This window comes from Callospermophilus lateralis, chromosome 13 (assembly GCF_048772815.1).
Source record: "Callospermophilus lateralis isolate mCalLat2 chromosome 13, mCalLat2.hap1, whole genome shotgun sequence".
In the NCBI taxonomy this organism is placed as follows: domain Eukaryota; kingdom Metazoa; phylum Chordata; class Mammalia; order Rodentia; family Sciuridae; genus Callospermophilus; species Callospermophilus lateralis.
The window spans coordinates 48063500-48085863 of NC_135317.1; the positions used below are offsets into that span (position 1 = coordinate 48063500).

General features: G+C 34.5%; 1 protein-coding gene across 4 annotated transcripts in view; it reads left to right on the forward strand.

Annotated features, from left to right (window-relative positions):
- Mpp7 (MAGUK p55 scaffold protein 7) overlaps nucleotides 1–22364 on the forward strand; it is a 235856-nt gene that overhangs the window by 169788 nt on the left and 43704 nt on the right. For all 4 annotated transcript variants that reach the window (XM_076831406.1, XM_076831405.1, XM_076831408.1 and 1 more), the window contains 5 exons: nucleotides 3196–3277; nucleotides 3768–3853; nucleotides 7084–7158; nucleotides 7356–7552; nucleotides 8043–8107. In XM_076831406.1, coding sequence (XP_076687521.1) covers nucleotides 3196–3277; nucleotides 3768–3853; nucleotides 7084–7158; nucleotides 7356–7552; nucleotides 8043–8107 — 505 coding nt within the window. The remainder of the gene's footprint in view (nucleotides 1–3195; nucleotides 3278–3767; nucleotides 3854–7083; nucleotides 7159–7355; nucleotides 7553–8042; nucleotides 8108–22364) is intronic.

The following is a 22364-nucleotide window of genomic DNA, read 5'->3' on the forward strand; positions in this document are numbered from 1 at the left end:
TTTTTTTTTGATACAGGGGATTGAACTCAGGGGCATTTTACCACTGAGCCACACCCTCTGACCATTTTATTTGTTATTTTGAGTCAAGGGTCTCCCTAAGTTACTTAGGGTCTCCCTAAGTTGCTGAGGCTGGCTTCATACTTCTGGTCCTCCTGCTTCAGTCTCCTGAGCTGCTGGGATCACAGGCATGTGTCACAGTGCCTAGTTAAAATTTTAAATTTTTAAAAATGTACTAACCAAAAAATTTTGAAGTATTTATTTTCAATGTTAATTGTCAAATGATATCTGTCAGTTTAGGGAGAGATGGTTATTAGAAGAGACACAAGGCTGCATAGTTCACAGCAACAATAAAATTCCCTAGCAGGTTAAGAGTCAAAGGCATCTTCAGAGAAGGAATTCTAGTAATATAAATCAGAAATGGGTCTCCTCGCCCAATAGTCAACAAAGCACTGAATAATCTAGTTCTCTGCTTCCATTTGACACCACTATTCCTGCTTCTCCCCTTTTTCTTCAGCCATACTCCTTGCTGTTCCTTATACATTCCATTCACAGGTCCCCCTAAGCACCTTTGAACCAGCCATTTTTTCTCTCTCCTTTGGCTAACACCCTCACCTCTTCCTAGTCTTTCCTTACTCACTTCAGTGAGGCTGTGTCCTTACAGATTCCCCTCTACCTGCCCTGGCATCTGGATCTTTCTTACTCTGCTCCTTCTCGTACTTCTACAGTGCCTACTACCTTCTAATATAATATATAATATACCAAGTATTTCATGGCTTGTATTTTCTCTGTGTCCCTTTTGTTTTGTTCACCAACATATTGCAAGTCCTTAGAACCCTGGCACATAGTTCTCAGTTGACATTTGTTGACTTCATTGAATCACTTCATTGACTAAATCAGAGGGACCAGCATTAAACACACACAAAAAAATGTGATGGCTCTATACGAAAAATAGCACACTTCATAGTATGAAGAGACAGTTGTTTTGGTTATGTGGTTGTATTTTTACAAAACGTCTCCAAATGTGTGACTAATAACATATTATCTCTCACAGTTTTGAGATAGGCTCAGCTGGGACGTTCTCAGTTGAGGTCCCTTGTATGTACTGTCTGATGGTGGCTGAAGTTGAAGTCATCTGAGGGCTTCTTCATTCACATGATTGATTCCTGGGCTGGGAGCTGAAAAATTGGGGATTGGTCCAGTATCTTTTTCTCTAAGTGGCATCTCTATTTGACCAGCTTTGGCTTTCTCACTGCATGGTGGTAGTTATGGTTTCTTAAAAGGCAGCTGAATTACCTTGAGCAAGTATTTCAAGCCCAGGTGACAGCTGCAAATCTTATAATTTCCTTAGAAACCTCAAAACCATGTTCCACATTTGAGATGGGAATGTCACATGCACACACAAGAGGGGAAGGAATTGATCATGTCTTCCTTAAAGACAACCTACCATAAGGCTTGTGAACTCATGAACTTGCAGACAAAATGAACTGTCAGCAAAGTTTATGGAAATATTTAGGATAAGCAACAAATGAATGATAATAATATCTGGTCAGATTGCCAAAGAGTCCTGTTCACTTCATACTTGTTATTTTATGTTAGATAAATTATGACCATTTGGAATTTGATTTTTCATCAATAAAATTTAAAGTTAGATTACCAGGCTCTTCTGCAACTTAACCTACTATGGTGGGAATCTTAAGACACATTCTTAGGGAATGAAAATTGATGTAATTAAAATAATTAGTTGTATCACCAGTCATTATGGCCAAGAGTTAGCTATTTAAATAAAAGCAGAAAATACAAGTAATTGGTGGGTCTAATTTTATTTAATGGAGAGATGCTGATTCAAGTACTTGGCCTTGTCTGCATGTATAGATGGTTAAAAAAAAAAGGCATATCATATTGCTTAAGTTTTGATTTTTATTGTTAGGTATGTATGTATCTGATAGTTGTCAAATATAAAGTATACTTATTACAAATGAATTAGTACTGTTTACATATCTGTTTAATGAAATGCATGTGCTTATTCAACACACTTGAGAAAAGTTCCACTTCCTCAGGAAGAATTCTGCCACCACTTCAGGTCTACCTTTTCACAGATGCAGCCTAGATGGCTTTTCTAAACCAATGCCAGTTTCTTGGGAGGAAGCTGATGTAAAAGCTTTCAAAGTAACCATTTGCATGTGATATTCTTACAAAGCAGCATTCTGTTAATGTGTCTCTTTTTGAGATTTTCTTAAAGTTATAGCAGAATGTTTGTTTGTTTATACTAGGTACAATCTGAGTTCATTAAAAAAGAGCTGTCACCCGGTGTGGTGGTGCACGCCTCTAATATCAGACTCAGGAGGCTGAGGCAGGAGGATCACAAGTACAAAGCCAGCCTCAGCAACTTAGCAAGGCCCTAAGTAACTTAGTGAGATCCTGTCTCAAAATAAAAAAATAAAAAGGGCTGGGGATGAGGTTCAGTGGTGAAGTGCCCTTTGCGCCAATCCCTTGAGGCAGGAAGGGGAAGAGAAGATATCTATTCATTTACCTTAGCAATAGCAATAACTAATTACCAGCTTTGTTGTTTTGGTTTGGTTTGGTTTTCTATTTCTTGAACATTATCATGAAGCTTCTTTACTATTGCAGTTTAGTGTAACAGAAAGATCATTAAACTCAAAGTCTGATAACTTGGGCCTTCCTCCCCTCCCTTCCAGTGCTCTGGGGATCCATACCAAGGCCTTGCCCCTAAGCTCAGCAAATGCTCTCCCACTGAGTATACACTCAAATGACCGTTTAATTCATTACATGTCCTTTTGCTTGTTGGACATAATCATCAGTATTCCACCTTCATCAAGGATTATTATAAGTATAAAATGAAATGAGAAAGTGCTTTAAAAAAGTAAAAATAACATTCAAATGCAAGGTATTTAATAAAAAAGTTTTTTATTTCTATAGTTTAAAGAGATTAAATTTTTTTTTAAATCTTTAAATTGTGCTGAAATGCTTAGGTGCTATATAGATAGAATTTCTTTACCTTGTAAGGAGTGTTTGTGGGACAGATGGCAAGATGTCTCTTCTTCTTGCCTCATTCCTTTAATTTTTTTTTTTTTGTAGTTGTTTTCACTTTTTCCAGATGAATGTCCTTATTTCTGTCTCTCCCTTCCTACCACCCAGTGCACATTTACCCACATTTTTTTTTTTTTTTTTTTGAAGGGAGCTACCATTAAGAAGGATGAGCAGACCGGGGCGATTGTTGTGGCTAGAATCATGAGAGGAGGAGCTGCAGATAGGAGTGGTGAGAGTCTAAATGTTCACTGAATATAGACAGATGACATTGTATTTCATGACATCTCCAGTACATAACTTAAAAGATGACAGTCTTTTAACATAATATGGGAACCTCCATAAATAAATGATGAATTTAACTCTGAGGTCTGTAGTATGCACAGGTTTTCAAAATTATTTTAAGACCTGTTGCAATATTTCTGATTTGTAAAATACCATTAAGAGCATGCAGCTTTTTAAATAAAGAAATATTATTTTATGAGATGTCAATAATGTTTGTTTCTAGACAAAGACCAAGATACTGTTATCATTTTTACCAGCATTATTATGCTGTATTCTTTGACACATTGCCATAGAGAGGCACAGAATGTGAAACTTGAGAAGTTGTCTCCTTTCCAATCTTTAAATATGCTAAAGGAGCTAATGATGATTTAATTATGAAAACAATTGAAAATTTCAGTTTCTTTTGTGGGTTACATTGCCTATTTTGTCTTTGTCAGGTCTTATTCATGTTGGTGATGAACTTAGGGAAGTGAATGGAATACCAGTGGAGGATAAACGGCCTGAGGAGATAATACAGATTCTGGTAAGCTGTAAATTTAATTTAAAATAACAATGAAAAGCAAATCAACTCACTAAATTTCAGGTTTTTCAGACATCTTTTGAAATATACAGGATTTGGATTTACTAGTCCAAGTCCCTGTGTATCTTTGAAAAATACCTTAATTAATTTGTACCTCGGTGTTTCATTTGCAAAATGAGAATGAGAAGAGGTAAGTATCTCACATGTTTAAGGGTTAAATGAGGTAATGTATATAAAGAGTTTAGGGAAAGGACATGGTCTCTCCCAAAGTGGGTATAATCAGTCAGTGAGTGGTATCTACACTGCTAGAGGGGTGCATCCTCATTGTCCTCCTCTTGAGACAGCTATCCTGCAGGCTGTGAATTCTAGTATGCAAGTCACAAGTCCTGAAACTGATTTAGAAGTCTTTTGAAATCCAAAACTTGAAGGCAATTGTTTTAGGCCTGCACGCTGTTAATTCTTAAGTTTGAGGAAACTCCATAAAAGAAATGATTAATATTAAGGTGATATACTTAACTTGATTTGAACGTTACACAATACGTATATGTATTGAAATTTCACATGGTACCTCATAAACATGTACAACCTTTATATTTTTATAGATCAGTTGAGAAAATGAATTTAAATTTGAAAAGGAGAGGATTTTATAGGAGCACATAGAAATAATGACAGGGTACATGACAAGACCTCAAAGGGAGATTGTTGTTTCAACCAGGAAAATTCTAGAGATATGTGCCTCATTCATCAGTTCCCCCTCTCATCAACGTGCTTGCACATTGAGTTTAATCTGGAGCTGAGCCTTACCATCACCTTCATCATGCAGGGGCAGAAAATGAAAGCATTTTTAAATCAGAAAAAAATAAGGATAGTCTCTACTTTATACTACACAGAAAAATAAATTCCCAACACGTTGAGTATTTAAGTGCCAAGCATCACAGAAATTACACAATAAAATACATGTAATTTTTATAATTGTAAGGTACAGGAAGACTTTTTAACCTTGATTCAAATAGAAAAATAACAGCTATTTCTACTAAACTCAAAATTTTCTGTACAAAAAAAAAAGACACCATATTATAAATTTAAGAGGCAAGTGAGATTATAGGGAAATATTTGCAATATATATTATAAAAGATCGCATTTTAACATGTATTGAAACCATGAAAATCATTAAGAAAATATTATAAAAATCAGGGATATTTATATGTACTATTTACAAAAAAAAAAGATATTTTTGAAAAACACTGGATTTCATTGGACTTAAAAGCTTGCTAATGCACAGAGTTGGCCAGAGTATGGGGAAATAGCTGTTTATGTGCTTCTAGGGATGGGGTAAATTAATAGGTTTTTTGAGATGGCCCTTTAAAACCACCAAAATTTTAAATGTACATATTCTTTATTTAGAGATTCAACTGTTAGAAATTAATCCTTCAGAAATAAGTTGGCAAATGTATAAAAAATTGTTTTAAATATTGGAAACTTCGAAGAAGATTGCAATCATTTAGATGATGATTTACTGGGAAATAATCACAATGGCTGATAGATCTATGTGACTTAAAAATAATAGTACTAATAATAACTGCTAACAGTAACTGATCCCTTAATAAATGATACTGTTCTGAGGGATTTCCCTCCATTTTGGAAAATACACATAAGGTGGGAGTGGTGGCAAATGCCTATAATCCCAGCCAACAGGGAGACTGGGGCAGGAGGATCACATGTTTGAGGCCAGCCTCAGCAGTTTAGTGAGGCTCTAAGAAATTTAGTGAGACCCTGTCTCAGAAAATGAAAATGGCTGAGAATATGGCTCCATGGTTAAGTGCCCCTGGGTTCAATTCCTGGCACATAAATAAATAAATAAATAAAACACATAAAAACTGGAAAAGTGTGAGTGGATTATAAAGAAGATCTTGCTTTCTCTTTACCTGTGTAATTCAGCATTAGACTGAGTTCTTAGTAAGATTTGTTAATTATTTTTGTGAAATATAAAAACAGTAATGCTATTTTAAAATAAATCACTCCTTTATAAATTGTGTTACTAACTGTGTTGGGCTGAAACTGACACCACTATAGCTTGTTAGAGCTGACTCTGTGACATTTTCCAACCCAACTTTTAGAAACTGCCAGTAAGTTGAAATCGGCTAAGGTGAGAGCATTTATACCCTGGAAACTGGCCAACACCACCATCAGCCCCGCCCCCTTTCAGAGTCTTGGTTTACCAGCGCATCACTGATAGTTGCATGGAGATGTCTTCCTCCTCTCTTCTCTCCCTCTTTGCCTCCTTTCCTCTCTGCCTGTCTTGTTTTCTTTTCTTTTTTTTTTTTAAAGAGAGAAAATTTTTTAATATTTATTTTTTAGTTTTCAGCTGACACATCTTTGTTTGTATGTGGTGCTGAGGATCTAACCGGGCCGCACGCATGCCAGGCGAGAGCGCTACCGCTTGAGCCACATCCCCAGCCCCTGTCTTGTTTTCTTATTCCTTTCTTCCCTCTTTTTCTCCCCTCTTCATCTCTTTTAAATATATGCCAGGTATTTAGTGCTTTTATGGAGCTTTAAATTAAGCAGGAGTAACAGATATTAAGAAATAATTGCATAAATAATTATGGCTGTGATCAATGCTCAAAAGAGAGAGGCAAACAGAATATGAGAGTGTTTAAAGAGGGGCCTATCCTCGTCTGAGTCAACGAAGATTGGTGATGCCTGTTTTGATTAAACTTAGAATAGACACACTCTCTCGTTTCATCTTTTAATGAATCTATTGTATTTGGTAACTTACGAACCAGAACTCAACATATTTGAATGTTCCTTATTTTTTCTGATGGTCATCGCTGCTAAATGAATCATGTGTCTATAACCATAGTACTGACAGTAGAAGTATTTTGTCTCAAAACACATGGATGCCAGTATGTAAAATGCAATAGCTTGAACTTTGCACATTATATTTTGTGTTTCTATTTTGAAGTAGCTTGACATGGATGATGATATTGGGGGATAACTTAGAAGTACACCGAAAGTAAAAGTGGATTTGGTGGTTAATGTTTTTTAACTTACTTGACAAACTTTAGAGCTTTCTCATATTACCGGAATTTCTACAAAAATAGTTTCCTCAGTTTGGTCTAAGAGCAGTAATCCCAAGCTTGTAAATTTTTAGATGCATTTAGCTTTCTACCTATTTTATCTTATTTTTCCTTGGCAAGAGTTTTCTTATGACTCTTTCTTTCACCCAATATCAGGGTCAGTCTCAGGGAGCAATTACATTTAAGATTATACCCAGCATCAAAGAAGAGACGCCCTCCAAAGAAGGCAAGGTAATCCTTTCTTAAAAATATTTTTGCATGTGGGAAGTAATTTTTTTTCTTTTAATACATATCTACTTTTTCACCACAAGTTTCTTTTCATATTCTAGTCGTTTGGATCATTATTTCTTAAATATACATTGCAAGAATGTAGGCCATTTCACATTTATTTTTTTATATTTATCTTCTTCAATGAAACTTTCCTCCAGATGTTTATCAAAGCCCTTTTTGACTACGATCCTAATGAGGATAAAGCAATTCCATGTAAGGAAGCTGGGCTTTCTTTCAAAAAGGGAGATATTCTTCAGATTATGAGCCAAGATGATGCAACGTGGTGGCAAGCAAGGCATGAAGGTGATGCCAACCCCAGAGCTGGCTTGATTCCCTCAAAGCATTTCCAGGAAAGGTGAGCTCCTGGCGTGGAATGGTGGCCTTTCTTCAACTGACCTTTTGTTCTCTGAAAAATTTCATTCCATCATAGTTGTGATAAAATAAGCTCTAAAACCCTGCCTTAGAATTCATTATCCCTTGGGTTTGGATTTCTGTTTTGTCTAAGTAAGTATGAATAATGACCAAAAATAATATGACAGTACCAGGTCATCTTAAGTTTTTGTTACAAAGCAAATGGAAAACAGCCCATTAATATCTGATAGTGTTGTGGTGAAAGGTAGAGAAAAACAGTTGTTTCAGGATCAGGGCAAAAATAATTAGAAAAATTTTAAAGAGGAAGGTTTGTTTTATAACTGGAGAAAATTGCATCGTGTTTTTCCCCACCTAACTTGTAAGGTTGGGTTTTCTTTCTTTTTTTCTTTTAAGGATTTTTAATATTTTGCTGCTGCATTAACCTCAGACATATGCTGAAAATTGATAGGCATATTGACCTTTTATTCCTCCAGGAGATTGGCTCTGAGACGACCAGAAATACTAGTTCAGCCCCTGAAAGTTTCCAACAGGAAATCATGTAAGTTTGTTAATAAGAATGCAGAGTAACTAAATCCTGCTGTTTATTTTTGACTATTAAAGCAGGTGCTCATGGAAGAAAACAGAATCATATTATCTTGCAATAGCTTTTGGATTATCATTTTTCAGGAACCAAAGACGTAAGAAATTCACAGTAGGAATATTAATGTGAATCTTGTGAAGAAAAGTGTGGTTGGAGATGTTTATAATAAACCCATGACTCACTCTTTAAGAAAATAACTCAAAACTACTGCTCTCTTTGATTTCCAAAGTTAACTATTTTGTAAATGTAACCTAGACTACAACTCTTCTTTCTCCAAATTCAGGAGATTTGGGTAGGATATTTCCAGATAAAGATTAGTGCAAAAATCCCACCATTTCCTTGGGCATAAAAGCATTTGTGCCTAAGAATAATTATGATTCATAATTCCTTTCTTATCCACAGATTATATCCACAAATTATAAATCATTAAAACTCTGACCTTTGTTTCATATGATTGGATTTTATCATCAGACTAGATTCCAAGAAAATGAGAGTAAGGAAAAGAATGATGTACAGCTGCTGAAAAACACTGTTTGTTTGTTTTTCTTTCGTCTTACCCTTCTCTCAGCTTTTCTTTACTTCCCACCTCATGCCCTCTCGAGTCTCCAGTTCATAAATTTCAGTTTAATCTCCCTAAATGTTTCATGGTTCTGGTTTTCTTTTAATAGTTAAAAAAAGGTTCCTTGTTTTAAGCATAGAAATTGTACATTAAAAAGTGAAATGCCCTGGAATTTTACACCAACATCTGTTTTTAGTATTGTTGCATTTTTCACATCTCCTGTTTTTTCTGTCAGTTTGTAGAATCTTAGAGCCCAGGAATCACAAAGTAAGGGAGCCAGACTACAGTTGAATATAAATCCCATAGCAAGCAAATACTTTAAGTAGAATACTGATTCAAAAGCCTGCTTGTTCTTGCTACGTTAAATCAGTGCAGAAGGAAAAAAAATTGTCATAATACGTGTGGCATCCTAAGACATCAGATGGCTTAAAATTTAATGGTGCATTATTTCTAAGCATGGCGACTTTTCATTGGCAACTCCCTGCTGAAAGGAACGTTGAGATATTCACCTGACTGGCTCTTTCAGGGAGCATTAGATCAGAGGTGTACCCACATTTAATGGATAAACATGCGTCACTGAAAAAATGAGGGAAATATGACCACTTAAAGCCGAATGCAGACTCCAGTTTGTTTGAATCATAAGACAACTTAGAAATTTATGATTTATTATAATTATGAATTTTTGTTTATTTAAAATTTTAAATCAATTGTATTTCTTTGCAAAACTATATACACAAAGGTGACTGACTTTTCAGTAGCTCTCCCACATTGAATTTGGTATAGATGTGTGTGAATTTGAATGTGAGAAGAGTGTGTGTATATGTGTGTATGTAGACAGCATTAATTATAATAAAAGGTTTTTCACCTATTGATTTGCACAGTTTTTTTGATGTTAACACTTCAGTGTTTAGATCTGAGAAGTATTCATTTTTTTGACTTTTTTTTTCTTTTGGCTTCTTGAATGCCATTTAGAAATGTTTCTTGATCTTCCGTTTTCTTACTTCCCCCACTTCTCTCTTTTCTTTTAAAGTAGGTATTGATTCACTAAAAGATGTATTATTTGTTCTCATATCTAGGTGTTATTTATTTTTAAGTAAAGCTAGCCAAGGAATATCCAAATAAATCTTCAGGCTAAGGTAAATATGGCCTTAGTTCAGACACAGTATGTTTATGTGGAAATTATAGAAGGCTAGTGTCTTTATTCTGAAAGAAATGAAATTCTGTTTGATCTTTGAATATTGTTTTATAAACTTAAAGTCTGTTCATAAGTCATTGTGTTGGTTCTGAACATTCTTAGTGGCATTTAAAAGCATTTTAACCTGTGGATTTGGTAGTGATTCTTTAAATATAGCTGTATCATTTAAAGGTCATCTGACTCACTGCTTCTTAGAGTCAACATTTGGTACTTAGATTTTTGGAATAGGAAGTTCTTGTTATCATGCCCTTTGCTAAATTATAATCTATAAAATAATTTTTATGATTTTGAATATTCATGAAAACTTAAGAAAAGTTTCTGACAGTGCTAAATAAAATGTTAAATTTCTTAAAGAATAATTCTTTCATGTTGGTGTTACAACTTTATGAAAAACTTATAGTGATGAAAATTTTCCGTACTTACTTTTACAAGTGCCTTTAAATGCCAGGAAGATATTATAAGCATTGGGTCTGGAATAATGAACTTAGTCATCTAGTAATATGTGTTAATTGGTTAATTTTTGTTCCTGGGTGATTGCTTATATTGCTATGATCTTACTCTGTATTTAATTCTTAAGTATATCACCATACTGAAGTTTTCCGTGGAGAAAAAGTTCATGGAAGATGACTCTGGAAATGTAGAGGTTCAATTAATATCAACATAGAAAGCAAAAAGGAATGGCAAATTCTAATCTTGTTATCTTTGCAGTTATATTTGTGCTAGAGCTCTGGTTCCTGACTCTAAGGTAAATAAAGTCAGGAGATATGATAATAAGAACCTCTTTAGGCTTTGAAATTTGCATCCTTATGCAAAACTCACAATGTAGGTGGCATTCGTCTTTGTAAGCTTGGTTTTTATCTCCTCTTAAGAATCTTGGCTTATCTACTACATATCCAAAAACTAGGCTTCCCAAACAAAATAATTTGCTTCCTAAAATTAAACATACCTAAAATCGAAAAAATCGACTTTTTTTAAGACAACAGAGACAAAACAATATAATTTTATTCTTGGTGAATGAAATAAATAACCTCTACCCTAATAAAGTTTATAGTCTTTTAATATTGGACCCAAGCCAACCTTTACTCAGGCCACCATTTCTCCTACCTTCTTTCTTTCTTTTTTATCTTTTATTTATTTTATTTTTTTAAATACACAACAGCAGTGGAATCCATTACAATCCTTATTACACATATAAAGCACAGTTTTTCATATCTTTGTATGTAAAGTATGTTCATGCCAATTTATACCTTTATACATGTACTTTGGTTTTTTTGCATTACAATTCTTAATACACATATATACCACAATTTTTCATATCTCTGTATATAAAGTAGGTTGACATCCAATTCGGGTCTTTATACATGTACTTTGTATAATGACGTCCATCACATTCTACCATCCTTGCCAATCCCCTGCCTACTTCCTTTCCCTCCCACCCCTCTTCCCTATTTAGAATTCATCTATTTCTCCCATGCTCCCCCTCCCTACCCCTCTATGAGTCAACCTCCTTATATCAGAGAAAACATTCAGCAGTTGTTTTTTTGGGATTGGGACTCTTAAAATGAAAATATTCTTAAATCTTAGAAGCTTAATATGGGGACTCATCTCCTTTCTTCCCCTTTTCTGCTTTTTGGAGGAATTGCGTTTGTAACAACAACAACAACAACAAAAATCTTTAAAAGAACTTTATTTTCCTTCCTCCCATCATCTAATGATAGGCTTCCACCTAATATATTTGTATCAGTAACAGAGACAAAACAGCAGACCTAGATGTCTGATAGACTTTCTTTGATATGATGAATTTTGGTTTATTACATAAAAGAGGGAGTTTAAGTGTTCTGAAAATAAGTATAGGTGAATATTATGTCTCAAGTCACATACAGGAGTAGTTTTTTATAATGGAAAATTGTTGGTACCTTACATTTCTGTTTCAAAATACTTTAAAGTAATTACTTTTGTAGTTTTGCATTTATAAGCATATGATATCACCTGACCTAAAAGAAATGTGAATTTATTTGAAATATTGTTTGTTCCTCTTCTATTGAAATCTAAATGTGTGTGTTAAGAATTGTCTTCCTAATTACATTAATGCTGACTTCAATAGGATATAATTTGTATTTAAATGAAGTATAAATGGTATTCAGGAAGGATGGAGAAATAGCTCTTTGTTGTATAGTATATATTACAGCAGAACATTCAAGTATGATTTTTATTTTCAGTACTTTTATTTCCTTTTTTAGTTATCAAAGTATACCTGAACATTTCTAATATGACAATTTAAATAATACTAATTTGAAATATTTTTAAAAGTATCTCATAAAATTTGTCATAAAAGAAATGAGAGTAGTTTTTGACATTTTAAAGCTTAGAACTTAAAACCAAAATTTTATAATTTGTTTCAACCAATTTTAATTGTTTATGTGGATAAAAAGAAAATATTCAAGGGCAGACACAGGGTGTCCATTCAAACAAGGTGTTACCTGCTTCTTTCAAGACAAGCACACTGTGGAATGCAGATCACTTTATCCAGGGAAAGAAGTTAAGCACTGAAATAATGAATTCCCTGTACATGGTCCCAATATCTTAGAAGGCCACATATGTAAGAAATATATGACAGGAACTCTACAGGTTGTTTTAATAAAGCTTTTCAAGTTGAGTACATTCCTCCTGGCATACTCAATAATGTTTATTCAGTGTTTTCACACATAGAGTTAATTCAGAAACAAATAGATTGCTTATGTTGTGAAAATTAGGTTTGTATGTGTAAACACTGTCAAACATTTTCTTAATAGGATTTTCAGTAAACAGAAACACATGGAGTTTTAAAAAATTTTCTAAAAGTATTTTCCTGTATAGATTAGTCAGCTTTCTGTTATCTTAGCAAATGCCTGAGATAATCAACTTATAAAAGAACAGGTTTACTTTAGCTCGAAACTTTGAAGGTCCCAGCCTGTGAATGACTGGGCTTTGCTGTTTTTGAGCCTGTGACTAGGCAGCGCACTGGGGTGAGAGCATACAGTGGAGCAAAGCTGCTCCCTTGGGTCCCACAGTCCCTTTCAAAACCACGCCCTCAGAGACTGGAAGACCTCTCACTAGGCACCATCTCCTAAAAAATTCTACCACTTGCTAATAGTGCCAAACTGATGACCATACCTCTATCCAAAACATGGAAATGTGGGAGACGTTCCAGATCCAAACTATTCTATTTTAATATTAACATTTGAAGACCCCCAAAGTTCAAGGTTTGTGTAGAAAGAGGTGCAAATGAACTAGGTTGTAAGTCTCATGTCCTAGTACTTCCTTGATTATATGGATGAGATATTATTACCACCTTTTAGTCTCAGTAAATTGCCTTCTCTTTGCATATCCGATAGTGTTGCTTCCAAAACACCTTCAGAGTAGATTTGTCTACTTTGACGGGTTTTAAAACATTCCCTGGATTTTGTCCTGGAGACCCAGTGCCATGCAGGTAGGAAAGAGTTGGTTAAAAATCTGGTATGTGGACATGGATTATTGCAGAATTTTAGGGGAGATTTTTTAATAGGAGGGTAAAGGAAACAGAAAAGCAGATTTTGTCTTGCCCATGTACACAATACCTCAACAGTGTAGACCTAAGATTGCTCCAGTTGTCAAGAGTGTCAGATATGTACCACTAAGAGTTGTATTCAGTGGAATGGCCAATTGCAGAGCTCATCTCATGTTCCTCATGAGAGCCTTTCCAGTCCATTCTCTGAGATAGTAAATTTATCTCTTCCCCATTTTCTGTTTGTTTGTTGTGCTGGGGATTGAAACCCAGGGGTACTTTACCACTGAACCATGCTCCCCAGCCCATTAAGTGTTTTATTTTGTAACAGAGTCTTCTGAGTTGTTTAAGATCTCCCAAAGTTGTGGAGGATGACCTTGAATTTGTGATCCGAGCCACTGGGATTATAGGCTTATGCCACTGTGCCTGGCTTAAATTTATCTCTTAATGTGCTTTTTAGCCTCCCGTGGTTCTCTTTTCTCTCCTGTTCTTCAGTGCTGCAAGTTAGTGGATGGTGGACTCCTGATACCACTGGAAAGAGAACCACTCTTGGGATGTTGTGGGGAAACTGCAATAGGGAAATGTGTTGGGAGGTAATGGGAGTAGATAGGAGTCTTGGAAAAAACCTCATGTCTTTACTTCTCCCCTCATTTTGTTTTCTAGCCCAAGGACTGAGTAATCATCAAATGATTTTAGCATAATAATATAGCATTATAATTAGACACTAAGAAGTCTGGAACCAGACTGTGTCCACATCCCTCATTTGCCACTTGTTGATTATTGTCCCATCTATAAAAAGGGGATAATAGTATTGGCCCTTATAGAGTTGTTGGAGAAATAAATAACTTTATGCATTTAATGTACCTAGAACAGTTCCTTGAACATAGTAAGAACCATGTGGTTGGCTTTCTTCTGTAATCAACTTTTTATATATATTTCTTCCTTTTTCTAACTTGCTAATTCTAAGAGAATGTGTTTCTTTGTTTTTCCTACTTATGTCTATTAAGCATGAACTTGCTACTGGACACATGTGTGTGGCTCTGTCATGCAAAAATGTATCATTCCTTTTCTAAAGAATTGTATGGGGAAATATTCTTTTGGAAAATTAGCAGCATATTTATGACCTTTTATTAGAATATGAAATATATGTAACTCTAATATAGAGTGTTTATTTTTATTGTAGATTGGTCTTGGCATTTTAATTTTTTGTTTTGTGGCATGCTTTTTATCATCTGATTACCATGACATTGAGTTTTTAATCAAGGATGCAATACTCAATTTATCCTAATATTCCTATCAAAAAATGTAGATACTGCTTAACAGTTCACCTTGTAGCAGAGTCCAGGAGATTTCATGATTATTGGTTGTAACTAACTACTCTTTATTTCCATCATGCCTATATGTCTGGTAGGGTTAATCTATATCATGTAGTTTGCTTTTTATTTTCTGATGATTCATTTTAGGTGCACATGACATTTTGGAGCTACAAGGAAATATGCATAAATAAACTCACAACTTGGGTAATTCATAAAATGAGCCTGAATACTAATGGTTTGCTTATCATATTTGCTAATATTTGTCAAGTAGAACCAACACAGTTAGAAGACCATGTGTATTTGAAAATAAAAATACAATGGTATACACTTTGCCCCAAGTGTTTTCTGACTGCCATTTTGTAGTTGCGGAGAAAGTGAGCAGAGAAGTGTTCTTACTGCTCCTATTTACTCTATATAGTCATGTTGTAAAATATGTTTGATCTTAACTCATGGTTTGGTTTGGTTTTGTGGATGTTCCCGGAACATTTTTCATCCTTTACTGAAAGTGAGTCTCATCAGATTTAACTATCCAATTAGTAATTTAAGAACTGTTTAGGTCTTTCATTTTTTAAGATACTTTTTATCAGATGATATAGACAAAATGAAAACAAAGGGATCCACCTGACTCATTTGATGTGTATAATAAATTGATCATTGTCAGGATATTTAGACGTTTTAAGGGCAAAATTTATTGTTGCTAAAATTTCTTCTTCTTTTGACCATATTTATCATGAAACTTCTTCCAATGTCTTAAACATTGATTTATAAAGACAACCAATCTATGAAAATAAATCAAATTCTCTTATTCAAGGTATCATTTTGAAAAATCGCTGAGGATTTCTTTCTGGTTATTTTCCCTTTTGGTTGTTACATGAAGGCTTTGTGTTTTTTACTAAAGCGTAAAAGTCATTTTAGACTAAGTCTATACTGCAGTCTAAAATTCTAATTGTTAACTAATAATTTTGAAACATTTAAATACATTTCTTTTTTTCCCCTTTGGCTTTTCTAAGATGAGGAAGCAGTTGAGTGTGGTAGGTGTATTTTGGTTTTTTTCTTGGATGCAACATTTTCCTACTTTAATTGTATTTTCTGCTCATTTAACCATACCCTTTCTCATTTTCTTTGTGCTTCTCAGAGGAAATTAAAGGTACATGTATGAAAGTTCCCCTGAATAGCCTAGTGATTTATTTAGTTATCCTAAGTAATAGGATTAAAGCAAATATACCAGGCAGTTATGAAAGAGAACTTTCTTGTACATCCATACCTCCATCTTGACATTTCAGTACCAAAACTCATGGTTTTACTTTGTTTTTGAAAGAATTGTACTTTTCATTTGTTTTTGTGTTTTGTTTTTTGTTTGTTTGTTTTTTGCTTCTCATAGAAGAAATATAGGATATAATCTCAAATAGCACATGACGTTTGTCTCTTATCAGTAGTCTTTAAGGTGAATAAAGAATGTATTCAAATATACTGACATATGTTCAGTGTATTTAAATATATTGACAGACTTACTTTGAATAAGGATATAGGGACCATCTTCTCTACCATATTATTAGTATTATTAGTAGTAATAGTAGTAGCGGTTTTGGATTGAGCCCAGGGACTCACACGTGCTAGGCAAGTGCTCTACTTCTGAACCATATCTCCAGTCTGTGTTAATCTAGGGGTGTATTTATTTGAATATTGGAGGCTAAAATCTTAAGTACATAATCAGTGTTTCACTGCATGGCACATTATTTACTTTCATCTATTTTTTAAATAAAAATGGAAATATTATTCCTTTATTCCTTTCCAACATGGAATGAGTACCTGTCCATAGAAAGAATATATTTTAATTTTAACCTTTTTGTCTATTCCAATGAGCCAAAATAAGTGCTATACTTTACATATTGTCCAAGAGCCTGATTTACCAAAGTCAATTTTATTTGGGCATCAAGTGCTATAGTTTTATTAACTGTAAAAGCAAAAACATTTCAGACAAGTCTTTTATAATAATTTTCTTGGAACTTCATCAAGGAACCTCTGAAGAAGGTTGAAAAAAAACACCCTGCATGATATTTCAAAATATTAAAACTTAAATATAAAACAAAATGTTTTATGTTTAAGAGTGGCATTGTGAGGGCTGTTCTATGCTGTGCTTTACATGATTGTTTTGAGTAATTTATTTTTTGCATCAGTGGCTGGGCTTCTAACTGTTCTGCTTTATTTCTTGGCTTTTGTTCTGTATGCTTTTACACTCCATCCAGAAGATGCTGCATATGCTGGTAACAACAGTGGAACATATATAGGTGAGCAATTGGTCACGGAAGAGGATTTATTTCTTTCTGTTGCTTTCTTCACAATTATTATATTATTTATCTTAAATGAGCATATTTGCATTAGCATGCTCTGATATTAGTGTGGGTAGCATGAACCTTTGTATTAAATAGGCTCAGTGGGCTGGACACAAAGGATTTCATAATGTTCCTTGGTTACTAATCAGGAAGCTTTCTAGACACTCTAGCTTGGTAAAGCATTATATATATTTTGATAGAGGATGAAAATGCATCCCCTTGGTGCCATCCTTGTATTCAAGTAACAATGCCTATACTTTTTAAATCATCTGATTAACTGAATTATTCAAAACTTCTAAAAAAACTTTTTTCTTCTTGAATAACTTCTTGATTTTATTTTGTTATGATTTGCTATTCCCATAATGTGGGTAAATAACCATTGTCTGAACCCCATATATAACTGGACCTTACCATTATTTTTCTAATCTGTATTGGAGGGAGAAATTTCTAGTTTGGAGATGCCAAGGGATGGTATGAATGGTGGCAAAGATATCTAGAAATCATTAGGGCATCAAAATTATTATCATCTGCATTTCACTTTCAATCTCTTGCATTTTAGTCATCTTTAAGCATGTTGAGAAGTTCTCTCCTTTCATTACTGATTATAGTTAGTAGTGTGGAAACACAGTTTTAGAGATCAACTGCTTCAGCATCTTTAAGATTAACATTTATATACACAATGATACTATCTCCTGATTATCAAAGAAATGATTTAGACATTGTATGCACATATGCATATGTATTTTAAACATATTGTCTTCAATACCCTGAGGTTTTTACTATTATATCTATTTTACAATATTGAAAATAAGGCCCGGAAAGTTTACAGTATTTACCTAATATCTAGAAGATAGTAAATGATGCATCCTGAATTCAGATCCACGTTTTACATGTGCTTCCCTCTGGATTTTTATTTTATGAAACAAAACAGAAACTCTGTGCACATATGGAATATTACAGTTTGTAGTGTAAATATAAGAGAGAATTGAATGATCATTAATTTTTTACTTGTTTCAGAAAAATAGTGTGTGCTAGATAATTAACACATGCTGTGTTAATGAACACCTCTCCTTACATCCCTGATCAGCTTAAGTCACCAGGAATTTATTCCCATGTTTCCGTGGTCACCTGCTGTTCTCCTGGTCTGGTTCAGCTTGAGGTGCTTTACAGTCTGGTGCATTGGCTGGGATCTGGTTGATTTGGAGAGCTCAGCTGGGTGAACTTGTTTATTTCACATGGTCTTTCACCCTGCACTAAACTCTGCCCATCACAAGTCTGAGTCTGGAGAGCCACAAGAAAAAGAAGTCTCCAGCCTGTGAGTGCTTTTGAAGCCTTTGCCTGCAATGTCCCATTGACCAAAACCAGTTTCCTAGCCGAGCAGAGTCAGTGTGAGAGCTTGGATACTGGGAGGTATGATAAGAGACAGTTATTTCTGCATGCTTCTGCTGATTCAAAAATAGACAGTTGTACCTACTCTGCCTGCTTTAGGATCTTATGCAGTGAATTAGATAGAATATATACTTCCAATGGATCCTTGTGACACAAAGTAACATGTGGTGAGTACTGTAAAATGCTGATTCCAGAGGAAGAGGATTCATTCAACTGAGGCAGTCAGAGCCTTAATCCTCAAGAGATAACATTATAACTGGCACCAAAGGTCAAATGGAATTCTAGTTAGCAGCAGGGGATAAAGATGTAAGCAGCATGGGAAGAAAACGTGAATGTTGCAGAGTCCAGGGCCTATTTAAGTTTGGGTGATATGTAGATAATAAGGCTGGAAGCTTAGTTTGGTTACTTGCCAGTGTGAGATCTTGAACATCAAGCTAAGTAATTTACACATTACTTGAAGTTTTACCTAATTTTTATACTCAGCATTATTGGTACATCATAATTATATGTAATAGTGGAATTTGTTATGCCATATTCATATATACATTCAGTATATATTATTTTATGTATTATATTTCAATTAGTACATTGTAATTATATAGAAAAGCAGGATTAATTATAGTATATCTATACATGACATAGCATAATTTGGTAAATTCCCCAGTCCTTCCCTTTGCCCTACCCTCCTCCATCCCTCTCAATTCCCTTCCTTTACTCTATTGATCTTTGTTTTAGCAGCTTTTTTGCTGATGTGTCTTAATTACCCAAACAGAACAATTCTAAAGGAGGAAAAGTTTATTTGAGGGCTCATGGTTTCAGAGGTCTCAGTCCATAGAAGTACAGCTCCATTTCTCAGGGCTCTAGAAGAAATCTAGCACCATTCCTCAGGGCTTGAGATAAGGCAGAACATCATGGTGGAAGAGTGTAGCAGAGGGAACCAGCCCATGTGATGATCAGGAAGCACAGAAAGAGATCTCCACTTGCCAGATACAAATATATTCCTCAAAGCCACACTCCAAATTCCCACCTCCTCTATCCACACCCTACGACTTCAGTTACCACTCAGTTAATCCCTATCAGGAGATTAATTCACTGATTGGGTTAAGACTCTCACAACCCAATCATTTCTCCTCTAAACCTTCTTGTATTGCTCACACAAGAGCTTTTGGGGGATACTCATATCCAAAGCATAACAGTCTTCTGTTTTTGTGTGATCCCCTCCTTTTTTTAAAGTCCCCAGCCACTTCTCTACTTTGTACATATGAGAGAAAACATTCAACTCTTGACTTTCTGAATCTGGTGTATTTAGCATGATGTTCTCCAGATCCATCCACTTACCAGTAAATGACATAATGTCATTCTTATTTAAGGTTGAATAAAGCTCCATTGTGTATAGATACCACATTTTCTTTATCCATTCATCTGTTGAGGAACACTTTGGCTGGTTCCATAACTTGGCTCTTGTGAATTATGTTTCTGTAAGCATTGGTATCAGCATCATTCTTTGTGTAAAATTGTAGGCAAAGAACAAAATGTAGGTTTTTACTCTGAGTCTCTCTTTTAACATTTAGAAGTTTTATAAAATGAATATTTAATCGGTAGATTTGAATTAAAGTCCAAAAGTAAAGAGATGGTCAACAATATGGATTTCTTTATAGAGTATGCAGAAAACGATATGCAATTGGATCTGGTAACTTGGAGTCACTGATAACATCTGAGAAACAGTTTTACTGGGACCCAAATTGCAAGGTGTCAGGAATAACAGTTTACAGTGAAAGATAGCAGTTAAGTTCAAGGCAGTTTTTATAGCTGAGGATAGGAATATTTTAGTGAGTAAAGATGTATGATTATTTTTGTAAGCAGAGATGATGATTCCTATGGTAAGGTTGAATATCTGAGATAGGAAATAATTGCTAAAACAAGCCGAGGACTAGATTGGGTGGAATTAAGAGTTCGTTGGATAAAAGAATTTAGCATGAGCTGGTGAAGTTCAGCATGAAAATATCCCATGACCTAGAAAAATCATTTCTTTGGAAAGGCAGAGGGTTTTGTGCCTCCAAGAGACAATTCTACATCACCCAGTTACGGATGAAAATAGGAGACCATATTGGTTGAATGAGAATATCATGAATCATAACATAGCAAGTTAGTGGCTCACAGACAATCAACAGGCTATGTTTAGATAAAGATATACTTTTGGTTAGACCTGAAAATGAACAATTTATATACAAATTTAGAGCTCCTTTGGCAAAACAAAAGATTTGACCAGACTAGGCCTTCACATTCCAACATCATTATCTAACTTGAGCTAAGTTATGGATAACTGCTTAAATGGGATACGGGCTCTCTAGTTATTCAGTACAATCCCCACCACTCCTCATTATATTGCCAGTTTTGACAGGATATCAGTTAACATTCTCCTGTTATATGTGTACTTCATCTGTAGTTTCATCTGTGGAGAAGTAAAAGTAACCCAAGAGGGGTTCAGTCTTCAAAGACTGAATATGTTATAGATATATTACCATTGGCAGAATGCACCTGATGATTTTTCTACCTGTCTGGCTTGGATAGGATTTTGGATTTGCAAACTGTGGTTATGGAGTATAGCCATTCACTGCATTCAACTCCTAGTCTTAGAAACAATAGTTTTCTTTCCATACTTTTCTATGGCAAAGGGAAAAATTCAGCCAATAGAGTGTAATATGTTTGCATTGTGTTAATCAATTTTTTTTCAAAGTAGCAAATACCTGAAATAATAAACTTAATAAGAGAAAATGTTTATATAGCTCCAATATTGGAGATTTGCAGTCCACAATCAATTGTTCCTATCACTTTGGGGCCTGTAATGGCACATTATGGCAACCACACATGGTAAAACCATTCACCTAATGGGCAAGACACAAGAAGAGACCAGAATCCCACAGTCCCCTTTGATGGTATGGCCTAAAGGACTAGACCCCATCTCTTAAATTTTCTACCACCTCCCAATATTACCACTTTGGGGAACAGGGCTTTAACACATGGACCTTTAAGGATGTTACAGACCTAAACTCCAGGATGCATTATGACATTATTTGTTCCTGGTCTAAATACTTGTTTTAACATACAGCCAGAGACTATCACAAGGGTTATGTACATAGAAGTTTCTTTAGATACCACTGAGAAAAGAGAATAGAGGAAGATACCTGAGAATAGAAACATATAACAAAAGAATTCTGTTTAAAAAAGAATGTGTGTACACAAACCATGTTTCTAGGGGGGAAAAAAAGAAAGAAAAAGTTTGTTCACTTAAGGAAACACTTCAACCAGTGACCACAGATTAGAAGTTGATTTTTTTGTAAATTAAATAAGTTTGATGATTGTCTCTTAGTTTTATTTTATCTTGTTAAATAGTTCCTTTGTTATAAGTAGATGAAACGAATCCATTGTGTTGTGGAATTCTGTTTTCCTCCCAAAAGCCAAATTATTAAAACACCTACAGATCCTGTATGTTTTAAAAAGAAGTCTCATAAGCAATATGCTAACATAAATGGCAAAACTTATTTATGGTAGAGGTATATATTTAACAAACACCTTAAAGTGTGCAGTGATTTAGTGCAACTGTGACTGTTTAGTAGTTTTTCTTTCTTTTTTTTCCTTTAATAGTTTTGCTTCCTGCTGGGTTACTTTGTCAGTTCTGGTTAAATTGGTGAGCCATTTCTCTGTTTTGAATATTAACTTTTCCTCTGTTGCTTACTTTTTCTTCCGGTCTTTTGATTGTGTTTTACCTTTTTCTTCAGCTTTTGAGCATATAGTCATTTTACTTTAACATAGCCAAATCTGTTAATTATTTCCTTTTTGTCTTCTGAAGTTTCATTTATATTTTCCACAACAAAATTATTTAGAATAATTTAAAATTTT